Here is a 22,088-nt window from a genome sequence, read left to right on the forward strand (position 1 = left end):
TCACAAGAATGTCGAATCTGAATCACTTGAAAAAAACACGGGGGTGCTTAACTTTTTTCCAGGTGTATATTTTCAGCATTTTATGGATATGTTTGAAAAAATCTTTTATTTAATATGAAAAACATCGTCACATACAATAATTCATGATTAAGGTACATATTATCTGGAGTGTAAAAATTAACTTAGTCCTTGATTATTGTACTTGAAGAGAGGATTTTCTCTAACTTTTCATATATTTTCACATAAATTTTTAAGGAAATGTTATATTTTACTTCTAAACCTATAAACAGTTTGAATTCAAAAGAATTTTAGATTGGAAATTTGTCACATTCTTACTCTTATTTAATGTAATTTATGAAGAAAAAAGCTGATATTTTCATTTCTGCACAACTGCAAAGTTTTGCCTGTAAACAAAACAAGCTACTTGTAGATGCCTTTAAGAATGTTTTTGCCTATCCCAAAGGATAACTATTTTTACTAAGAACCTATCACCCCTTGACAATATATTACCCATTTTTTGATTTTCAAAGATTTCCCTCAGTTTTTGTATAGACCATGTATGAAACCTTGCTATGGTGCAACATCAAGTGGTTTAATCATTTACTAATGAAACATAGTTTTGTAAAAAGCTGTTAAAATAAGTTTAAATATTATTGGATAGAGCAAGAATTAGACAATCATATATTAATAAATATATGCAAGTTAAGAGTTTTTTGTAGTTTTTGTAAATGTTCCTTTCATTGCGAATTGTGAAAGTACTTGTGTGTTAAATTATATCCATTTGAATGCTACAGAAATTGTCTTTAGTAAGAAGAAATCAGACAAACTGAGATAAGGTAGGTAAGCTTATACAGTTTAGAGATGGGTTGAATGGGTAACATATAAAACTTTATTAATAGTTTAACACAATAAAATGTTTGTAGAAGGTTTTGTTATCATCATGTTTAAGTAATTTACCTATACAGAATGAAGCAAGGAAGTAACATGACTGGAGATTGCTCAAAGCTTAATAAAGGTATCTTGTTCATTGTAATCAAATCAGATAAGTTCACTCTTTAATGAGTATGTGATGGCTCAAATCTTGATTATCATTTTTATGTTCATCATATTCAAACAACATACATAAATTGTCTAACTAACTACTTAATTATCTGTAATTGACATGTTTTATATAAAAACATTATTACTCCTTTTGTGAGAGTAAAACATGTTTTCATTATTTAATTATCAATCTATTTGATATACAAAAAAGTGGGATTACTGTATATTTGAAAAACAAACAATAGCAATCACATAGTGATATTTAGTCAATATTAGCAATTCATCTGCTAAATAACAAATGTCTATAAAAGTTATAGGAAAATTTTTTGACATATTGTCAAAATATGTTTTTCGCAAATGGCAACCTTCAGAAGAGGTTTATCATGTAAAATCATGACTAATTCAATAATTATTTTACAAAAACCAAAACAATGTAAAATAAGAAAATTAATACCAATTTCAAATAATGCAGTGGTTGAAAAAGTTAAAACATTATCATATATTAATTTATTTTTCTTGCACAGGTCATAGGAGACATGGCATGTTAATCAATTAATCAAATGCAATTGATTAATGAGCCTGCTAATTAATCACCCAGCTCTAATTGCAACTGTTTCTAGCTAGATAGGAAGCACTGAAAAAGTAAAACAAAAGTTTGGTTTTTATCATATGTTGTTTAAACACTGCTTGGTTCATTACAACTTAAGTTGTTTGATTAATTAATATCTCATGAATGTGTGTTTCTACAGTTCCTTCCAGCCTATACTGTAAAATGCAAACCTATTAATCACTTTAATGTGCTCTTTCTAAACTTTTGTCCACATCAACACCTGTACACTTAAAAAGCCTATGAATTCTGAAATGTCTGTAATTAACTGTATGCAAATGACTGGGTTAGAATGTGCATGTCATGACCTTTTATAGAGTTACTTAAAAATTTATTATCAATGTATGTCAATAAACTTGGCAAAAGAAAAGTTTATAATTCAAATTTTTACACTATTTACACATTAATTTCTTAACTTAGAAAGGAAATATTTGAATAAATTCTCAGTTTTTACTTCCCCATGTCACGTGACTTGTCTTCACTCTGAATTCCTTATTTTGTTATTTATTTCTATTCTGATATAGGCTTTGGAGCTTCCAATTAATTAGAAACATATAGTATAGATATTTAATGCCCAATTTTCTTGCTTTACTGACACACACAAAATGACCTCAAATCTCTCCCTGTTTTTCAAGACTTCTTTAATTTTCTCTTACACTCCTATTGCACATATTTATAACCAATATAAAGAAATTATGTTTTTTTATGAGATTCATTACATGATTATTTTGTTTTACCTCCTCTAGTGCATACCTTGCTTGATGTTCATTTTGTGCAGTGCTGTTCTTCAGCTCCAAGCAGCTAACAGAATTGTTGTACCCTATTTATAGCTTAGTTAGAAGGCCAGTTAAATTATATTAGTTTGGGGGCATTCTATTTTAGTGTTAGATATATTTTTGTGTTCTAAAATGCATATCTGAAAACAACAAGAATTATTTTGTGGATAAACAAAATACCCTCCAGTGGCACAGTGGTAAGTCCAAAGGCTTATAATGCTAAAAAACTGGGTTTCAATACATGTTGTGGGCACATCACAGATAGCCTATTGTGTAGCTTTGTGCTTAATTACAACCAAACCAATATAGTGTGATGAAAAATGATTTTATTGATGAACATTATCAAGTACAAATGCCATACCTCCAGTTCTAAATTTCATTTTTTAATGTATATTATTTATTGATGTAGATTATGTCACAAAACTAACTAAAATGTAAAAAATTAAGAACTTGCTTGGTTAAATAACGAAACATAACTGAAATGGACTCGGTCAATTTGACTCACCTTGTAACCACCACAAAAATACAAAATAAATCTCAATTACCCATTTTTAATTCTACAATGAATGCTTAAGGTTCATAATTTACATCAATTTTTATTTAATTTACTATTTTATTGCTCTTTGAACATGTCTAACTAATAATCATGTAACACAAGCTGTAAATCACATGGCAAATTCATAACTCAAGTTACAGTATTGAACTACTCGTGGGCATATCTCATGGAGAAATTTATTATTATTTATTATTTAACCTACTAAGTTTAAAAGTTTTACATTTTAGTTAATTTTATATGAATATATAAATATTATACAAAACATACAAGAAACTTAGTACTTATGTTTGGACTCTTGTTGTTTTGTTTTTTAAGTCAGCCAGCCGATGAGACTTAAGCCTACTTTCTGGATTTATTTATTTATTTCAAATACGTATATAAGAACATAAAATAATAACTATGAACAGAGCAAACAATGTTCTATAACTAGTGTAATTTAACTCGTTTTCTAATTAAGGTGCCTTAAAATAATTCCCTTAACTGTTCGATGTGAACCTTGTTATAACAACTTTCAACATATAAGCAAAATAACTAGAAATCTCTACTGAAAACAAGGTAGCATTATACTTTACTTGGCAAATTAAAACTTTGTTTTCTATTGGTTATAAATGATGTAATAGCAAATGTCAGAGAGAACTGTTGACAATTTGTGAAAGTAAGGATGTGATAAAGAGGGAGCTAGTGGTTCTGGCTTTACAGTATATATCTTTGTGAATAAAGAAAATTTAAGATTATAAAAATTAGACTATGTCTTAGTAATAAATATACTATATTGAGTAGTTTACATTAAACTCAAGACATCACAGAGGGATAATGAAAAACATAAAATGGGCAAGTTGGAATAAACAAATGTCACATTACACAAACAATAGGGGATTGGAATTAATTCCCTTTAAAATTAAATAATTCAAACTTACATAATATCAAACTTTGATTTATTAACTACATTTTCATGTCAAGCTTATTTATATACATTGATAATAAAGTAGTTTAATTAAATTGTTAATATAACTCTGTAAAATGTTGTGACATGCATAAAGAATTCTGCATAAATGCAAAGTCTGAAATAAATAATAATGTTCATATTTATAGCATCAAAATTTAAATGAAGAATTGCATTTTTTTTAACTAGCTTTTCAACAGTGATCAAGCTCACCTTCTAAATTATAATTATTGGGAAAATCAGAAACTAAACAATTTTCCTTATCATTTCATATTTTACATCTGTAATGCTCTTATATTCTTATACCTTGATACAGTTGAACAAATTTGCACAACAGAGCACATTTTGGAAAAAAACCTCTTTCACTAAAAACAAAGCAGAATATCTGGATTTAGATACAAGTATCATTAATCAAACATTCAAATTCTAAGTTCTCAATAAATGGACAGTTTCAATTTTAAAGTTATAAATGTTCCACTTACAAATATGAACTTTTCAAAGAAGTTATGTTTACTATTCATAGCTTATTAAATACTTTGTAATTTGTCCAATATTACAAGACTTCTTGGATACAGCTAATAAACTCTCCCTCATTTTTCATAAGTGTGTTTTCTCCAATTGCATTTTAAACACAAAATTTATTCAATCTTGTAGGAAATTCAACAATATTATTGCTAATGATCATAGGGTTTAGAAGTTTTAGAGAATCTCATGACCAGTTAAAAACTTTCATATTTACACTATAATTATTTTACAAATTGTTTAGGTTACCCTAGTTAACTTCTTTAGTGTATTGATCTCCATTGGTTTTACCTCCAGTTAAATTAACTCTCTCACTATGAACAGGTAAAAAAAAGATGTCACCATGTTTTAAAAAGGTATTTTGAAAATTAATTAAACAACTGCATTATCAATGCATGTCAATAAAATTGGCATTAAAAAGTATTTAATAATTCAAATTTCAGTATTATATATGTTTTACCTTCTAAATTTGAAAGAAAATATTAAAAAAACTAAATACATTTTTTTGTCACATTGCATGTCCTCTTGTCTTATTGGTCAGTTTATAATTGTACTACGCCTACCATACCATATCCATAGTGGATAATGAATTAGAAACTCAAATTTCTGATGCTGATAAGCTAGAATAGAAAATAAGAACCTCTCATCATTTTGATTTGCTGAGATATCAATATATTTTGTAAACCTACCAGAGTAACCACTCCCACTACTCCATTCTTTTGAGACCTCTTGTCTACTCATGCCTAGTTCTCTTAAGTACATGTTTATAATCAATAGAAAGAACACATTCCAAACTATGTAAATCTCACAGTCACTTGAAATTGACTTGAAAGGAGAAGCCAAAGTTTTACTGGAAATATTAAAGTCTGTTGACAAAGTCTTTGCTCTGAACAGAAATGAGATTTTTTAACCCATATAAATCTTAGTTAGAAAGCCAGATAACATATAGTAATTTTATCTGTACAAGTAGAGTAATAAAATTTTTTTGTATTTCTAAAATGCATTTTTGAAGTCTACAAAAAGTAATTTGTCTTCTTCCTCCACTTGAAATAATAAATGAAGCTAACTGCAAGGCTTAGCAAATACGAGCGAGTTTAAATCAATTCTGTAATATTGTAAGTACTAGAAATCATTGTTTTTCTTTATATTTTATATTTGTTGTTCTGCTTTAAGAAAAATAACTGAAATTTAAGCATTTAAGAGTAAATAATAATAATAATAAAAATAATATATATATATATATATATATATATATATATACACACACGCACATGTTCATAAACACAAACACACTTTATACACCTATACCACTAAATTCCAACCATCCCCGAAGAATAACTAACATCCAGGTAACAAGTTTACTGGATCGGCCTGAACTTTGTACAGAACCATATCATAAACATTTTCTCACATTTTTATTACTTTAGACAATTCTCCTTGTAACCAATGTAATGTAAACAGCCTGATAAATCCTCTCCCACTGTGTTCTCGAAGCCAGGATCACAATAAACCCTGTGAGAAACCCGGCTTACTGCGGCCACATGTGCTTGTTTGCAATTGACAGTGTTGTATTATGGTACCATAAAAACAGTCTAATGGCAGTAGCAGTGATTCATTGCTACTGGTTTGGCAGGTTTTTATTTCAGTACAACTCATTATATTTCACCTTTATTTTAATGGTGGTTAAGAGTTTGGTCAAATTGAACAAATAAATATAAAGTTAGGGTAGAGAAAATATCAGATAAAATATAAAGTTTTAGTGAAAAAAAGAACATTTGATATATATTTACTAGGTTTTGAAGATTATACAAATGAAATTTGACAATTTCATTTTATTCTTAAATTGAAATCCGCTTGCACGCAGAGTAGTCAACATTGACTCCATATGTTCACGGACGAATATTTTAGTAAAATTACTTAACCAATAATTCTGATCTTATTTTCTACAAAAGACGTAATATTTACAAAAAGCTTGAAAATTTTCATGAAGATACACAAAACATGTTAAAAGTTATAGTATGGAAACTTTAAGGTCATGTGGTCAGTGTAATCCACCAACGTAGTAGCGGAAGAGTTAAGCTTCTATTTTGTATAGTTAATTCTAGCTACATAATAGTTCTCTTTACAGCATGACATTATATTAGTAGTTAAATCACAATAATTATTCCTAATTACTTTTTCACCATGTTTATGATTGTTGTAACTTTCCTTTCTAATTCTTACTATTATTATTACTCCTATACATTCTTGAGGCTTATTGCATTTACATTACAGGTTTTAATTTTACTTTTATGACTTCCTTGTGCCTGCTTCATATGTCAAGTTACAGAAGTTAGTGAAAGTAGGAGTAGTTGTGTTAGACACATCTCAAAGTATTGTTTGGCTGGTCCAATTGAAACAACAATGAACAGTCCAAGTGCTGACTTGAATAACTGTTTGTTTTTTTTGCCACAAAATATTCCATTTTCCCAAAATATACTTGACTCAGACCCAACTAACCAATTTTTAAGCTACATGATAGAGTTGTTTCTCTGATACTGGACTTTTGATTGACTCACTGAAGAATCTCTTAGACTCCCAAAAACTTCATTTACTGTGCTATATATATCTAACTCTTAATAAAAATGGATTCCATAACCCAAAATTGAAAACTGATTATATAAGGTTTTACTACACAAAGCTAATGCATACAGCTTACATCAGAATTTTACCAAATGACACTAAATATATACAGTGTCATCTCTCCTAAATCATTTATAAGGCAAACAACCATATTTTTCGGAATATAAGACACACCGGGGTGTAAGACGCACCCTTCTTTTGAAGACAAAGTTTTGTGGGAAAAAAAGCTACAGTCGCATTTGAAAGATTTTTAGTGAACAAAAATTCGATTTGATACTTTAAAAATTAGTATATATTGTTCTAAACACAAAAGAGCTCAAAACATTAAAAAAAGAAAATACAGTAAATCAAAAAAAAAGGTTTACTGTTATATAGTTTGGTTCAAAACCTACAAAATCATCATTGCTTTCACTGTAATTTATTTTTTATTATTAAGGGAGCATTATAAATAGTTATGTTTTTAAAAGAAAAAACTACTATAACACATTCAATTGAACTAAACTATGCATGCCTATTTAAATATATTTACACATGGCTTGTGTATATCGTATATATACATATATATTATTCATACCTTCAGTGTATAGGACGCAAGGAGATTTTGACATCAAATTTTGGGGTAAAAAAGTATGTCTTATACACCCAAAAATATGATAGTTATAATTTTAATACAAAATTAATCTGCAAACTGTAATATAATTCTGAAACAAGTAACAACAAAACATTATCATAATTGTTCATAACAGTATGTCTAACATACTGTTTTCCTTGAATTACTTTTCATACTTACATTATGGAATCAATATTTACTTATTTAGTGAATGATTCAGGTCTTCATTTCTTGTTTCTTATTATTTATGGTAATGTGCTGCTAGTTGATTCCATGCCTAAACAGTGAAGTTTGAAGTTTTATTGTAATTTATCTCAGATGCCATGCTCCTCCAAAATCACACTGTTACAGCTGTTTAATAGGTGTTCAATGGCTGTAATGCATTTCTGGGAGGATTGTAAGAAGTTTTGCTTGTATACAGTTGTACTGATATCATGTTGTTCAACAAACCTTAAACCAGAGCCAGTCATTTTTGTGCCCTGGGTAAATTTCACAAACTGCACCCCTCCAACCTATTCTTTGTAGCCCATGCAAGTCAGTCTGTGGAGGTTCCATATAGTGTACTGTACTTAAGGTTTGCCTTACCTTTTCACATTACACATCCTTGCAGAACAAATTTGTTATTCAGGTTGCTATTCCATCAAAATAAAGTGTTTTAATAAAATAGTATAGTTAATAATTATCTTTTAAAGATAACTATTAGAACATAAGTGAATTACCAAACAAACCAATGTTCCGCATTCAATTGCAATAAATCTCAGTTTTTTACTTTACTTTATAGCAATGACAGATACAGTAAAAACCTGATTACCCTGTCAAGCATACTTCCTGTAATGTTTGGTTGTCAGCAGAATTTTAGGATGTCCCGAAACATTGGATATGCTATATCTCGAGCCCTATTTTTCCTTTTCCTAAAAACATATAGCTTGTAGAAGAAGCATGTAGCTAAGTGTGATGGTAAATATCATAACACTAGAAAATATAAAAATAATTATGTGTTATAACTTAAGAATGAGGCGACGTAGTTGAAGAACAAGGAGTGAAGGCAGGAACTTATGTACCATACCATATTAAATAGAGTAAGTTATCTTGCTTAATTTGGATGATAAGTTCAAATGGTAAGTTTTCTGTTTGCCCTCCAGTCTGTATAATTCTGCATAAATTATTTAATAAAAGCCCCCTTTCTGGCTGCACCCTGGGCAACTGCCCTTCCCACCCTTCCTGTGGCTTTGCCAACAACTAGTGTTTGTGAATTTAATAAATAAGGTATACTATATTATTTCTTCTATTAAGAGTATTGGTTAGCATGTTTAATGTACCTAATTGTACAACTTTTTCATTTTATATTTTTATTATCATACTTTTATTACCGAGACTGTTTTGCATTGATAACTTAACATATGTATTTAATGCTAACTTAAATCTCCAAAGCTAGCCATATTTTGAGGTCTTATTGGGATTACAGCCAAAAATACTATTAACAAGAATACCAAACTGATGAAACAATGCATTACAATCTTTATAAGTAAGAAAAGTATACTTAATTAGCTATACTCATTACCAGATTGATTTTTAGCGACCTGTAAATAAGTTGCTTGCTCTGACTGGAAGTTAATATTCATTATTATTAGAAATGTAATAAATAATCCTTTACTTGAACAATTTTCTTATCACATTAGTAAAACCTCATTAATTTGTCATTATGGCCATTTACACAAACATGTTTCCTGTACCATACATAAAACAGCTCTTAGGATAGACTTCTCATTTCCATAGGTCCAGCCAGCTGCCGAGTTCTTGTACTAACTTAAAGACCATTTTGAAAGTGGCTAGTGACACACAACAGTTAGATAGATCTTATGTGCTATCTGAAAACTACAACAGATTACTGTGATATAAAATATCTTCAGTTCAACATACTTTTCGTTACATTTTATACACTTTACTAACCCTTGTGCTTTGTTCTTTTCACAACAAAATTTCATATCTATGGCCAGCAAATTGGCTGTGTTTAGAAACATATTTGTTTCAGTTAAATATTTAACAAAAAGAATTGCTAACTGAATAGAAAGTGTTACTTACACCTCAACTGTTAAGGAGGATCTAGTTTGAATCAATGCTGTGGCTAATCTGTGTTTTCCAACTCCCCTTCCACCAATCAGCTAAAATAAAAGATTGGGAAATGTTAATTCCTTACAGTTATCTTTTTTTGTGACATGTGGTGAGCATATAAAGATAATGTGTACACTAAGTAAAGACAAAGTGTATCAGCAATGTTAACCTAGCAAATTTTGATTCATGTGTCCTTATATCATTCATTAATAAGCAAAATACTGGAAGCTTCACTAATATGTTTTACCTTCTTTCATCTCCGTTTTTTTATTATCCAAAGAAATATGAATTACCACTCTCAAAAGTATGTAATGTATATTACATTTTCCAAGAGCTAATCTTTCAGTGTCATGCTGCGGAAGCAATTATTTATTATTCATGTCAACATAACTAAATTGTTAATGTTAATTATTAGATACTTTTTCTATGACTAAAACATTTGTGATGAATACATAAAATTTCAGTTTTTATAATGATTTAAAACCCACAATTTATTTGAAAGAGCATGCACTTATCATCCTCTTAACATAAAAATTAAAAAACTTGGCAATTGTTTAACCTATTCTTTAGTTTTGTCATCTATGAGGTTAACTATATATTCCTTTTTTAAACTGCTTAAGTACTATAAGTAGCTTAAGTAGAAATAAGTAAGTAGACTATTGCTGGCATTGATACTACTACAGATGAGGGTGCACACCCTAGAGTTGACAGAAGGGCTGATGATAATATGTAGATAACATCTACTGTAAGAATCTCTAAGCCAACAGTCATGTAGTGTTATATCCATACATGTACATTGAAAGGTATAACTACATTATTTCATAATTACATGTAACAGCTCAGTCATAATTTAATGAGGAAGTGCACATAATACTGAAAGGTTCACCACTAATATTTAAACAACATTCACTCCCATAATACATAGTTTTTCAATCCACATAAAAACTTCTCCATTCACAACTGTATAACTATTGTTATAATAATAATAATTAAATGTAATATGTAGATAACATCTTCTACTTTCAAAATCTGTAAGCTAATCATCAACAGTCATGTAGTGTTATACCAATTACCATAAACTATAGTCACAATTTTTTGGTATGTAGACAATTGATAGACAACTTTAAAGAAGGTTATCCAATTGGCAGGGTAATTTGGATCCATAAACTAGCGAATCATCAGATTAATTAGTATAGATGAAGCATTTGTGGTATTTTACGATATTTCAAATGCTTCAAGAATTGAGAAAATATAAATCTAATAAAACTCCATGTGTGGTATACATATGCAAAGAAGAAATACTGTGCACACTTCGTGAATGCAGAGAGAACAACTCTGACCAAGAACGAAAATATATATGTCAAACATAAACTAAGATGCATTCCAGGCAGTATAGAGAATCAACCGTTTATCTTATCAACATAGACGCAACTGTAGCAGAGAGAAAGCTAAGAGAAAGTTTATGTAAACTTCATTAAAGGCAGGAAATGAATTCTATAAAAAGTATTAGAAAGGAAACCAGAGACTCTGGGCAGAACTTTGATCAGAAGGAAGTCAAGAAGAAATACAATTAAAATAGGCTGACAATTTACCAACTTTAAACAAAACTAATTGCTGAATTTGTTTTGGTTTTTGTTCTGAAAATTATGATGAGTCAACAAAATTAAACCAATTAAGTGACAGATCTACTTGCGAGTTGGTATTTGGAAAATCGTATGAACACTAAGGAAAATGGTATAAGGACTCAAAGTCAATTTCCTCGGTGCTGAAAAAAAGACTTCTAAGCCTGTGAAAATAGACATTCCAGAAATAATAGACCTCCATCCTAGCAACAGATCTAGAATAACCACCTTCTAACCTCAATGTAAGTAATGCTAGTTCTCTTAATCAAATAACATAGACAGTAGTTAGATGTAAACTGTTTGATATTAAGGAAAGTAAGGTAAAATATGTCTGAGCACATATCCACTGATGTCGTGACTAATAACCTATTTGTTGTAGTCAAGTATTTAATGAGTATTATTGAGAGTTTAATTGAAAAACATTTGCCTACTCAGACTGAAGAATTTAGCAATTTTAACAGTGAAGTTTTTAAAGATACTTTCGGTAATCTCGGTGTAGCTGAATATCTTCACACATTGAATTAAAGTGATATTTGTGTTTGCAGCTCAGCCTTTGAGTCAATTCTTTAGCCTCACTGTAACCTTCCTCGAGTTAGTGACTTGTGTATTCTACTCGTGACTGGATTTAACGTTAAACTTCAAATGACTAGCTTCTACAGCCTCCCGTTACAAGTTAGTGCAATCTTCCAGGATTTGGGGAGTAACTAATGACAGGTTGGTTAGAGTTAAGAAAAGAGTAGAAGTAAGTAAGTCAATTTAAGTACTATAAGTAGTCTAAGTAGAAGTAAGTAAGTAAGTGGATATGACTACTGCTAGCACTGATACTACTACAGATGAGGGTGCACACCTGAGAGTTGATAGAAGGGCTGATGCAAATTATGAAGCTGTGGCAGATCAACCTGCACAAGTAGGACACACTTAACGGGTGCTATACGGTTGTGTTACGGTAAACTCATTGAAGATGTGGAGAGTTTTATAGATGCTTTAAATGAAGCTGCTCAAATTTGAGGTTGAACCGATGCTAAAAAAAACAGATATTTTGAGACTGAGAACAGCAGGAGAAGCAAAGCATTATATTAGGCTTATAATGAACTGCTCGAAACTGCAGATTTTCAGTATCTAGCACAAAGGGTAGTAGAAAAATACAGAAAGCGAGAAACACCAAATACAATTCTGGCACAGATACGTAGCTTCACCCAGCAATGAGGTGAATCAGTCAGAATGTTTGGACATAAGCTACAAGAGTTAGGTAATAGATTACGTAGAGCTTATCGACACCCAAATGAACTGATGATTCAGGATACCCTAAAATCAGATTATGAGCGAGGTTTTAGAAATGACAGAAGAGGATATGTTAAGATGCATAGAGGGACCCATTTGAGTATGCGACACCTAATTCAGGAATGTATTCAGTACCCATAGTAACTTGTAACTATGTCATATTTTCAAGGATTAGCCATAGAATAGAAGACCTTTGTGAAGAGAGAATAATTATCCCTAAACCTTTTTATTTCTATAAGACAAAAACACCAGGAATATGATTGTTTCAATTTGATTATCAAACTAAAGTGGTTTAGTTAAGAAATAGCAGATACCTGAAATTAGCTAGAAATTGTTCTGCACAAGAACAGAGAATAATCTTACCTTCAAGCTTTAGAAGTAAAACTAAGTAAATACAAGCCCTGGTAAATACAAAAGTACCAGACCTACAAAACCTATTAACAAAGGAAGAATCACAATTATTTAAGAACATAAATGTAGGTTCAGTGATTAAAGTGCTGATGAATATATTAGAAGGAACTCAGCATTTGCCCCCTAAAAGATCAGGATTAAATCAAAGAATTTCAGCAGCATGTAAATCGCTTGCGAACTACATCAAAAAGGACTAAGTTAGATTTATGGAAATTATCAAATTCAGTGCTTGTAACAGTAGTATTAGTAGGCATACTGTTTTACAAAGCACATAATAAGTTAGCTTTTATTAAATTGTTCAAATTAAATGGTTGATGCAAATTCAAAAATAATAAGAGAACAGAACCAAGTAATAAAAAGTTGTCATGTTTAGAGGCTAATGAAGCGGTCAAACTGAATGATTGTGAACCATCTAATTAGGATGTAGACAAATTGTATAAATGGACGACAAAATTAAGTTAGTTTAACAATTAAACGAGGTTAGTAAATAATAAATTTTAGCTATCATAAATCAAAATTAATAATCCAAATTAACCTTATCATCACAGGTATCCTTTACTGCTCACAACACAAAGTTTTAGTGCATTACATTAAAAATTTTATTAAACTACTTTTTGTTTACATTATACCAATTAGTATAGCATAAAATCTTAGCTAATAATCCATATTTTAATAGTATACAACTTTTAAGTTCTTAATTTTATAAGGCAATATTTTAAAAATCCTGAATTTCCTCTAGTGAGACACATTTTCTGTAGGCATCTTCAATTCTTTATTTCATCCACCACCCCTCCAGTAACTATAAAATTAAATGTAAATTACTCACTATAAAATCGTCATTACTAAGACAAACCATAATTTTTATAGCCTTCAATTTTGTTTGGTTACAGAGCTATCAAATAGAAAGTCAGAACCATTCTGCCACACCCACTTGTCACATCCTCTTTTTCAGGATTTGTTAATAGTTCTCTTTTACATTTAATTATACATTATCTATAACCAAAAGAAAGTCAAGGTTTTCATCTATCAAATGACATATTGTATAACGTTGTGTTTTGAACAAATAATTGCCAATTTCAAGAACCTTTTCCAAATGGTGTGAATAGTAGTTAAACATGATTCAAAGGGCAATCAAAAGAGCAATAAAACAATAACATTTAGTTATAAATAGATGTATACTGTTACAAGCTTAAAGCTACTTAGGATAAATGAATGTAGTTTCATGTTATAATTTGAAGTCATTCTAGAAAGAAAAAAAGGGTAATTTACACTTATATATTTTTTTGTTCTTCTTCCATCAGTAATTAAACTAATCCTATTTATTAATTCTCCCAACATGGACTTGGTCAATTTGACCAACCACATGACTTCTTTGTACTTGTTTTTATAGATCTGATACTACTAACTTTCAATATAGTGTGTATATTTTCACGAAATTTGGTAGTCTTTTAGTAAACATTGTAAGTCTTTCATATACAAAAAATAATAATTTTTTTTAGTGAAGTGTTTTAAATAACCTAAAAAAAAGTTTTTTCATGAATATATCAAGTATTTGTTTTGAATAGTCCATGTACAAAGTGATTTTTATAATTAAAAATACTTTTCTTCATCTCAAGAATATGATTTCATTTGTCTAATCTCTACAACCTGCTAAATACATTTTAAATGTTTGTTTTCAGTAAAACTTTTTATTTTATCTGTCAATTTTCTATCCTCACTCTATACAAGGTTGATACATTTGACTGAATTCATAACCCCCCTAAAAAAGGAAATCAATCTAAATCACCCTTTTTTCTTTCTAGAATGACTTCAAATGTAACATGAAACTGCATTCGTTTATCCTAAGTAGCTTTATACTCATAACAGTATTCATCTATTTACAATTAAATGTTATCGTTTTATTGCCCTGTTGATTGTCCTTTGAACCGTGTCTAATTACTATTTGCACCATTATAAATTGTGGATCAATTCGAGAACATAAATCTCACGCTATGCTATTGAATTACCTTACCATGAGTTACTCCGAGCTGCTCGCATGCGTGCCTCATGAAATATTTATATTATATTATTATTTATTTTACCTAATCTAACCTGAAGAAATTCATATTTTTACATCTTACTTACTTTTATAATAATAAATAATGAAAACAAGAAAAAAAGTACTTAGCCATGTATTCTTTTTTTTTTGCTGTCAATTATCGATGACACTTAACCCTACTTTTTTATACTAATGGCAGTAATGCACTAAATAATTTTTATTTAATTAAATAATGCATCAACGAACAGAATAATAACATGCAAAAAGCAGACAATTTCCTCTAACAATCACAATTTTTCTGGGTTTCTAACTATGTGACAAGAGCCGTTACAAATTCATCCAAGCTAGTCATTACCTTTCCCATGGAAACAAAACCTGTACCACAAGTGAACTTGATGATTACACAGGCCTGCTATGGTTTTGTTGTCTTGAAAGTTTTATGTTCCACAGTAATTAGTGTATGCTGAATCCGAAAATGATGTCCATTTTTCTCCATCATATACAGATTTTTCACAAAACATCATAACCTATAAATGTAACCTGGGAAGCAGCACCAACCACCTGAAGGAAGATGGGAAAAAAAGCAGAATGTACTCACCTGGCTAAGGACAGTGAGTGGAGTGGTGAAGAGCAAGTGAAGTCAGCCATATGGTGAAGATAGTGGGTGATGAAGGTGTGAGAGATAGTCTACATGAAAGCCTGGAGAATCTCATCAAGTGGTCATCGGAAAAGAGAAGCAAGGGAATGGGTGAGGTGATGAATATGATAAAAAAATATATAGAAAAATTTGTAGCAGTCAACCCTCAATAAAGCAGTTGGCAGACCTAGCCTGTGAGGGTAGATGGAGACAAGTCCCTAGAAGAGGAAGAATCCCATTGAAGAAAGAAGCAACAACAACAACAACAGCCATGAAATGGTGAGGTATAGGCAAAGTAGCACTGAACAACACAAACAGGACACAACAAACAATCTGGATCAGGTCAATTATAGAGGTATGAAATAAAAAGGAGGGAAATAAGAGTGGTCACCTTCTCGAGTTGCAGAAGTCTTTAGGAGAGAAAAGACCGATCATGATAATGGAAAAAGTATGAATAATAGAAGAGGGTACAGGAAGAGCAGAAACCATAGATGTTTGAATGATGGTAACCACAGATGAGGAGTAAGATAAAGTAGATTTTAAGTGAAAGGTGGCATAAGGAGTAAGTGGCTATCAACTCAAAAGAGACCCAGGTAAGAGTGTGCAAGATGACATTTATGTCCCAAATGGGCAAGGGAACAGGGTGGGAAGGTTCATGGAGAAGGAAGGTTCAAAACAATTTGGAGAGAACAGGGGAGAAAAACACCTTGCAATATTGGGAAAGGTAAAAGGTTGTCTTGTAGACAAGGCAGTCTGATAACTGGCAATGGTGGAGACAGCCAATCCTTTGTCAAACAATCAGGTAAAAAAGGAAAAGAGATGGCTGACACTTTCACTGGTAGATGGACAAGGTAGATGGGTGACAAGAATGAGAAAGGAAGAAGGCTACCCCACATAAAATTCTGGCTTGAGGGGAGATGGACTGAACAAATCCCAAATGTGGATGTAATAGCAACATGTGAGGTTGAAGCAAGAGAATGGGTGTGGGAGGTAGGAGAAAAGGGGATGGGAAGATAAAATGTGAAGAAGAGGGAACCACAGGGTTGAACCAGCCAAAGAGGTACCACCAAGAAGACACAACAAGGAGCATCAAACAATTGCCAGGGCCCCTGGTAAAAGTCAGAGAGGTGGGTAAGCATACAGGAAAAGACAAGACCAGTCCTGACTAAAAGTACTAATAGCCAGGGCTGAAGGATGGGGGACAGAAGAACAAAAGAGGGGTAGCTTGGAATTGAGAGTTGTAGCAAAGGCAAGGATGAGTGGAGTCTCCAACGGAGAACACACCCATCAGAAAATGTGAGGATGAATACAACACTGTATGGGCAGAATATGGTTTGGCCAAGAGAGCCAGTCCCAAATGAGGTTCATAGTGCCCAGTACATGACAAGCAATGAGATAAACCCATTGAGAATTGGGTCTGTAAAAAAGAGGTCAAGGGGTTTGAAAAAAGAGATCCTGGATCTGGTGCCTCCCTGATGACTGATGTAAAAAACAACAGTGGAGTTGTTGAAGTGAACCATAACCAAATGATCCACCAGGTTTGGTAGGAAATAGGATCATGCCAAAAATTCAAGCACACTGATGTGAAGTCTCATCCAGGGTCAAAGTGCTAGATGTAAGCTTTTTGTTCTGAGATGCATCCCACACTAAGAGATGAAAGTTGGATTTGGGTAGAGGTAGAAGCACACCAACAGTAGTATTGGAATAGCCCAACTACAAAGTGAGGATAGGACAGGAGAACCACAGAGTCCAAGGGTTCCCATGAATGGTTCCACTGGTCATGCAAGGAGCATGGAAGGAGGTATACATGAGAAAAGGTTAATGCAATAAGTGGGTCCAGGAAAGCCATGGTCCTCAAAAGTGATAGAACCTCTCAAGCATTACGAGAGGCTTGCATCCTCGTGACAGAATGTTCCAACACTTGCAAGCAGAGGAGAGAAGGTTGAACCTGACTGAGAAATGAGTTTAAAAATATTCCCAGATGAATGAGATATTAGGTAGGGGTAAAAAAGAATTTGGAAATTTTGACAAGCCACCCTGAATGAACAGCTTCCCACAGAAAAAGAGGGATGTGAAGGTAAGATCCCTTCTACAAATGGGACAGAAGAAGTCAATCATCTATGAAGTAATGGGATTGTAGACTGAATCCATGGTGATAACCATGACAACTCTGTTGAAGACATAGGGCTGGTGCAATGCCAACCAGAAGAGCCCTGAACTGGAAGATATAATCTCAATAAATGAATTGAAGGAAATGCCTCATAGGTTCTCTGATGGGAATATGAAGGAATGCTTCTGAGACATTGATCTTGGACATCTAAGTAAAAAGGACCAGCAGATATGTGTCCTCATAGATATGCATACTGCAGCAGTCAAGCACCTATGAGATCCAAATCTGCACTATAGTCACTGGTAAGACTGACATCAGACTGTTGAGTAAAAGGAGAGGAAGCAGGGAAGGGAATACAGGAAGTGGGAGGACAAGACACAGGAGTGGAACGTGGAGGTTGGGACAAGTAAGTAACCAAGGAAGCGAGTGAGGATTGATGACAGGTAGCCTCCACCCATGATTAAAATGAATCAGGAATACCACCAAAAACAGAAAGGTGATAAAATGGGATGAGCCAGAGGTCCCGTAAAAAGGAGGAGGGAAAACAGACACGGTACAGAAGGTATTCATACCCAACAAAAAAGTATCCATGAGCAGGGAAAGGGCAGAAGAAGTAGTACAAGCCAAGATGGAAAGTAGGAGGGAATGGAAATTGCCAGCAAACTTATCTGGGGCTTGGTGAAATACTGCTGGCATCAAGTGCAGGAAGGAAAGATTATGAAGCACAGATAGGAGGAATAGGCAAAGATGAGAGAATGAGACTGACTCCAGTGGGTCTATCCCCAAAATAGACAAAAGAAACTCCACGATTTGTGATTCCAGAAAGAGGAAGTTTGAATGTCTGTTGACTGTAGTCTATGATAAAGGATTCTGAAAGAGGAGAAGGACATGGCATAAGATTGCAGGGATGGAGTTGATCTAAAAGGGAAGTAATGTGAACACCAACAGAAGTTAAAAGGGGGGGGGGACATGAAATTCATTGGGATGAGGATTGTGAAAGAGGGAATGGGAAGTGTCATAAGACACAGGAAGAAGAGATAGGACAAACATACCTAAGTAATAAGGTCCATAAAGCATAACCAGTAAGAAGAAACAAATGGTCAAAGTCATCGTCCTCTTCATATAACTCTAAGAACGAGAGGAAGGAATGACAGGTGAATGGGCAGGCATCAAATCTCCTGGCTGCATAATGTAACCCACTACACTATGCACAATAGCCATTACTTCATTCACATTTAACGTGCCTCAAGTAGCCAAGTTAAAAACTTGTCTAGTGTGAGGATATTTTTTACTCGCTCCCGATGTTGAAGTAACATGAACTTGAGAGTTTATAGTTGTAATAAATAAAGGAAACTGATATGTTATTATAAGGTCAGATTCTTTACAGTAGGTGTGTCTGACTTGTTGATGATAAATTTCAATGATAAACAGACAACACAAAATCCACTTCTTTTAAAATGATATATTCAAAACAAGTCAAAAGTCAGTACAAAACTTTGTTACCTATTGGTTATCACAGCTATATTCAGAAATTTAAATAATTGTCTCTTTGTCGTCAGCATCCACACTGGCAGGTTCAATTACTTTAGAACACCCTTCAAAAAGACAAATTATTATTCTCTCTGTTATTACGATATAAGCTGTGATACTTTCACTTTATAAATCACCACTATACAATCTCCATGGCTAAACTCAAAATAACGCAGTCTAAATTTACTTTTACTAACTCACTTCACTTAACTTACTTGCACTAACTTGATCACCTATATATATTGCCCAACTGAGGCCTAGAACTTTCTACAAACTACGAGATGTTATGATGTGACAATACTTATTTAAAACAATGAGAAACTTCAGATAGTTTGAGTAACATGATGTGAATTCACAACAACTGAACTAACAACAACCAATTCATAAACAGTTACTTAAGCAAACCTGAGATAAATTATCACTTCTAAAAATGATGATAATTTTTGGGATTTTAATGGCTAATTCTGCACTTCACATTTTTTCAGGAATAAAGTACTGCGGTTGCACAATGCATTATTAATTTCCTGCCATTTTGTTTTTCTTCTTTCTCTGAATACAACCAGTCAGTGCATGTGTTTAGACTCGGGACCAAAGACAGTTAGTTCAGACAATACTATCAAGTGGTTGTTGATATCATATGATAGTTAGCATGCACTCATTACTTATAAAGTAAATAAATATACACTAGTACCTCTATTTTCTGTACTGGTCTGGGGAAAGGAAAAGATCATGGAAACAGTACATAATCGAGGCACTAGTGTATCTCACTAGTTGGCCCATTGTTTAATCTAAATAAAATTTTAAATATATTTACATTCCATGTTTTAAATTATAATCTTTTTATTGTTGCTTAATCACATTATCATGAAAAATTATAAAAGTTGTCACAATCCTAATCATAAAAGCCAAGTGTCAGTCAATCAGTGGATCATACTCGATTTCTCTGAATTTTGTGAGTTACACAAGCCCAATTCCAATTATTCTCCTACAATACTTACTCTTTTGATTGCCCACTCTCACGTTAGCTGAATTTAATTGCTAACATAAGTGTAAATAGCTCCTACATTTTGGAACTTTTTCTGCTATATACACAGAAGTGCATTCACACCCTATCAATGCCTATGAAAAAGAAGCAAAAAATGAGCACAAATCTAGGCTTAGGAATTATTATGAAAAAGGATTTGTAAAAACAAACTGAAGATACCAATTATCTGTAGGGAAGATAACAATGCATAACTGGATAACACCCAAACACAACCCGAAAATGCATTTGTGGTTTGTGCTTGCCATCCTGCATAGAACAGCAGATAAATTAAGTGAAATATTTAATTAAGAAATTTTAATGTGTATTTTGTGTGTTTTTGTATACTGTGTTTTTTAATCACTAATCAAATAAAGTTAACCAAGCTACAAATATTTTGTATTCCTACCTTAACAGCTAAAAATAAGAGGCAAGTCTAGGCTTGAACCAGCAGACTTATGATTTGAACGCATGCCAGATCCTGCATGCAAAAACCCTGGATATCATGCAACACCTGAACTTTTGCAACCAAAATTAATTTCTAAGCAACAATTTCTCCAAAACATTTATATTATTGTCTAGAATTATAACGGCACAATTATTTTCATAAAATTTAGGAGAAAAGAAAAAAAAAAGTGTGGATAACTGAGGATCGCAGATAATGGAGGTGTGAATAATTGAGGTACTAGTGTAGCCCCCCATTTCCCAGTTCAAACAGTAGTGAATTAGGTCAGGCACACCTGGCTCCCGAGTTTTTGGGCTGACTCCTAGATCTGAAAACATTTGTCAAAGCCTCCTAATAATGTGAAAGTGGATGGGAAGACCAAGATCAACCATGCCAATCTGTTGAAGAGTTACTTTGAGAGGGAAGAAGACCAAATGGGTGCAGCTTTTGAGGCACAGATGGTCATCGCAAATGTAACTGTCACAGATGTAGAACCAGAATACAGTGACTTTGTTATAGAAGATGAAGACCTAATACCACTGGGTAGAGATGAGATGCATAGACATGTCAACATCAGTGAAGAACTGATTGGGATGCAAGAAAAAAAAAAAAGAGCTACTAGATCTATTGTGCCAGTATACAGATGTCTTCACAGATAGACCAGGCAAAACAGACCTTGTGCAACACAAGATCACGATGATGACCAGGGATCCAGTCAAGGTGAAGCCTACCAGTTGCCCTATGCAATGACAGACCATCAAACAGATTGCAAATGTTAGTGTAAATTAAACAGAGAGACTTTGTGCATGAACTGAAAACAGTCTTTATGTATAGTGTAAAAATATATTGTGCATGTATATATATATATATTTATTTTTTTTTTTCTTGAAGAGGGCTTATTTCAGCCATAAATCACTGTTTTATTTAAATTTAATATGAGAGTTATTATGTAGATAGTAATAAAGAGCGAGTGTTAAAGTAAGTCATTTTTAGAAGAGATAGATATGGCAAGTCTGCTTACATAACTATTTATAAATCATTTGTTGCATAGTTCAATTGTTGTGAATTGGCATCCTGTTACTTGAACCTTCTGAAAATTTCTTGTTGCTTAAGTGATTATTGTTACATCATAATGTCTCATAGTTTGTAGAAAGTTCTTGGCCTCAGTCGAACAATATATATATATATATATATATATATAGTA

The 22,088-nt window shown here is 32.3% G+C and overlaps 1 protein-coding gene across 1 annotated transcript in view; it reads right to left on the reverse strand.

The window, feature by feature from the left end:
- The window catches only part of LOC106463782 (centromere protein M-like), a 74,641-nt gene that overhangs the window by 44,547 nt on the left and 8,006 nt on the right, over positions 1 to 22,088 (reverse strand). The window contains exon 2 of the mRNA XM_013923851.2: positions 9,760 to 9,839. Coding sequence (XP_013779305.1) covers positions 9,760 to 9,839 — 80 coding nt within the window. The remainder of the gene's footprint in view (positions 1 to 9,759; positions 9,840 to 22,088) is intronic.

The sequence above is a fragment of the Limulus polyphemus genome, unplaced genomic scaffold (genome assembly GCF_000517525.1).
Source record: "Limulus polyphemus unplaced genomic scaffold, Limulus_polyphemus-2.1.2 Scaffold1480, whole genome shotgun sequence".
NCBI classification, from domain to species: domain Eukaryota; kingdom Metazoa; phylum Arthropoda; class Merostomata; order Xiphosura; family Limulidae; genus Limulus; species Limulus polyphemus.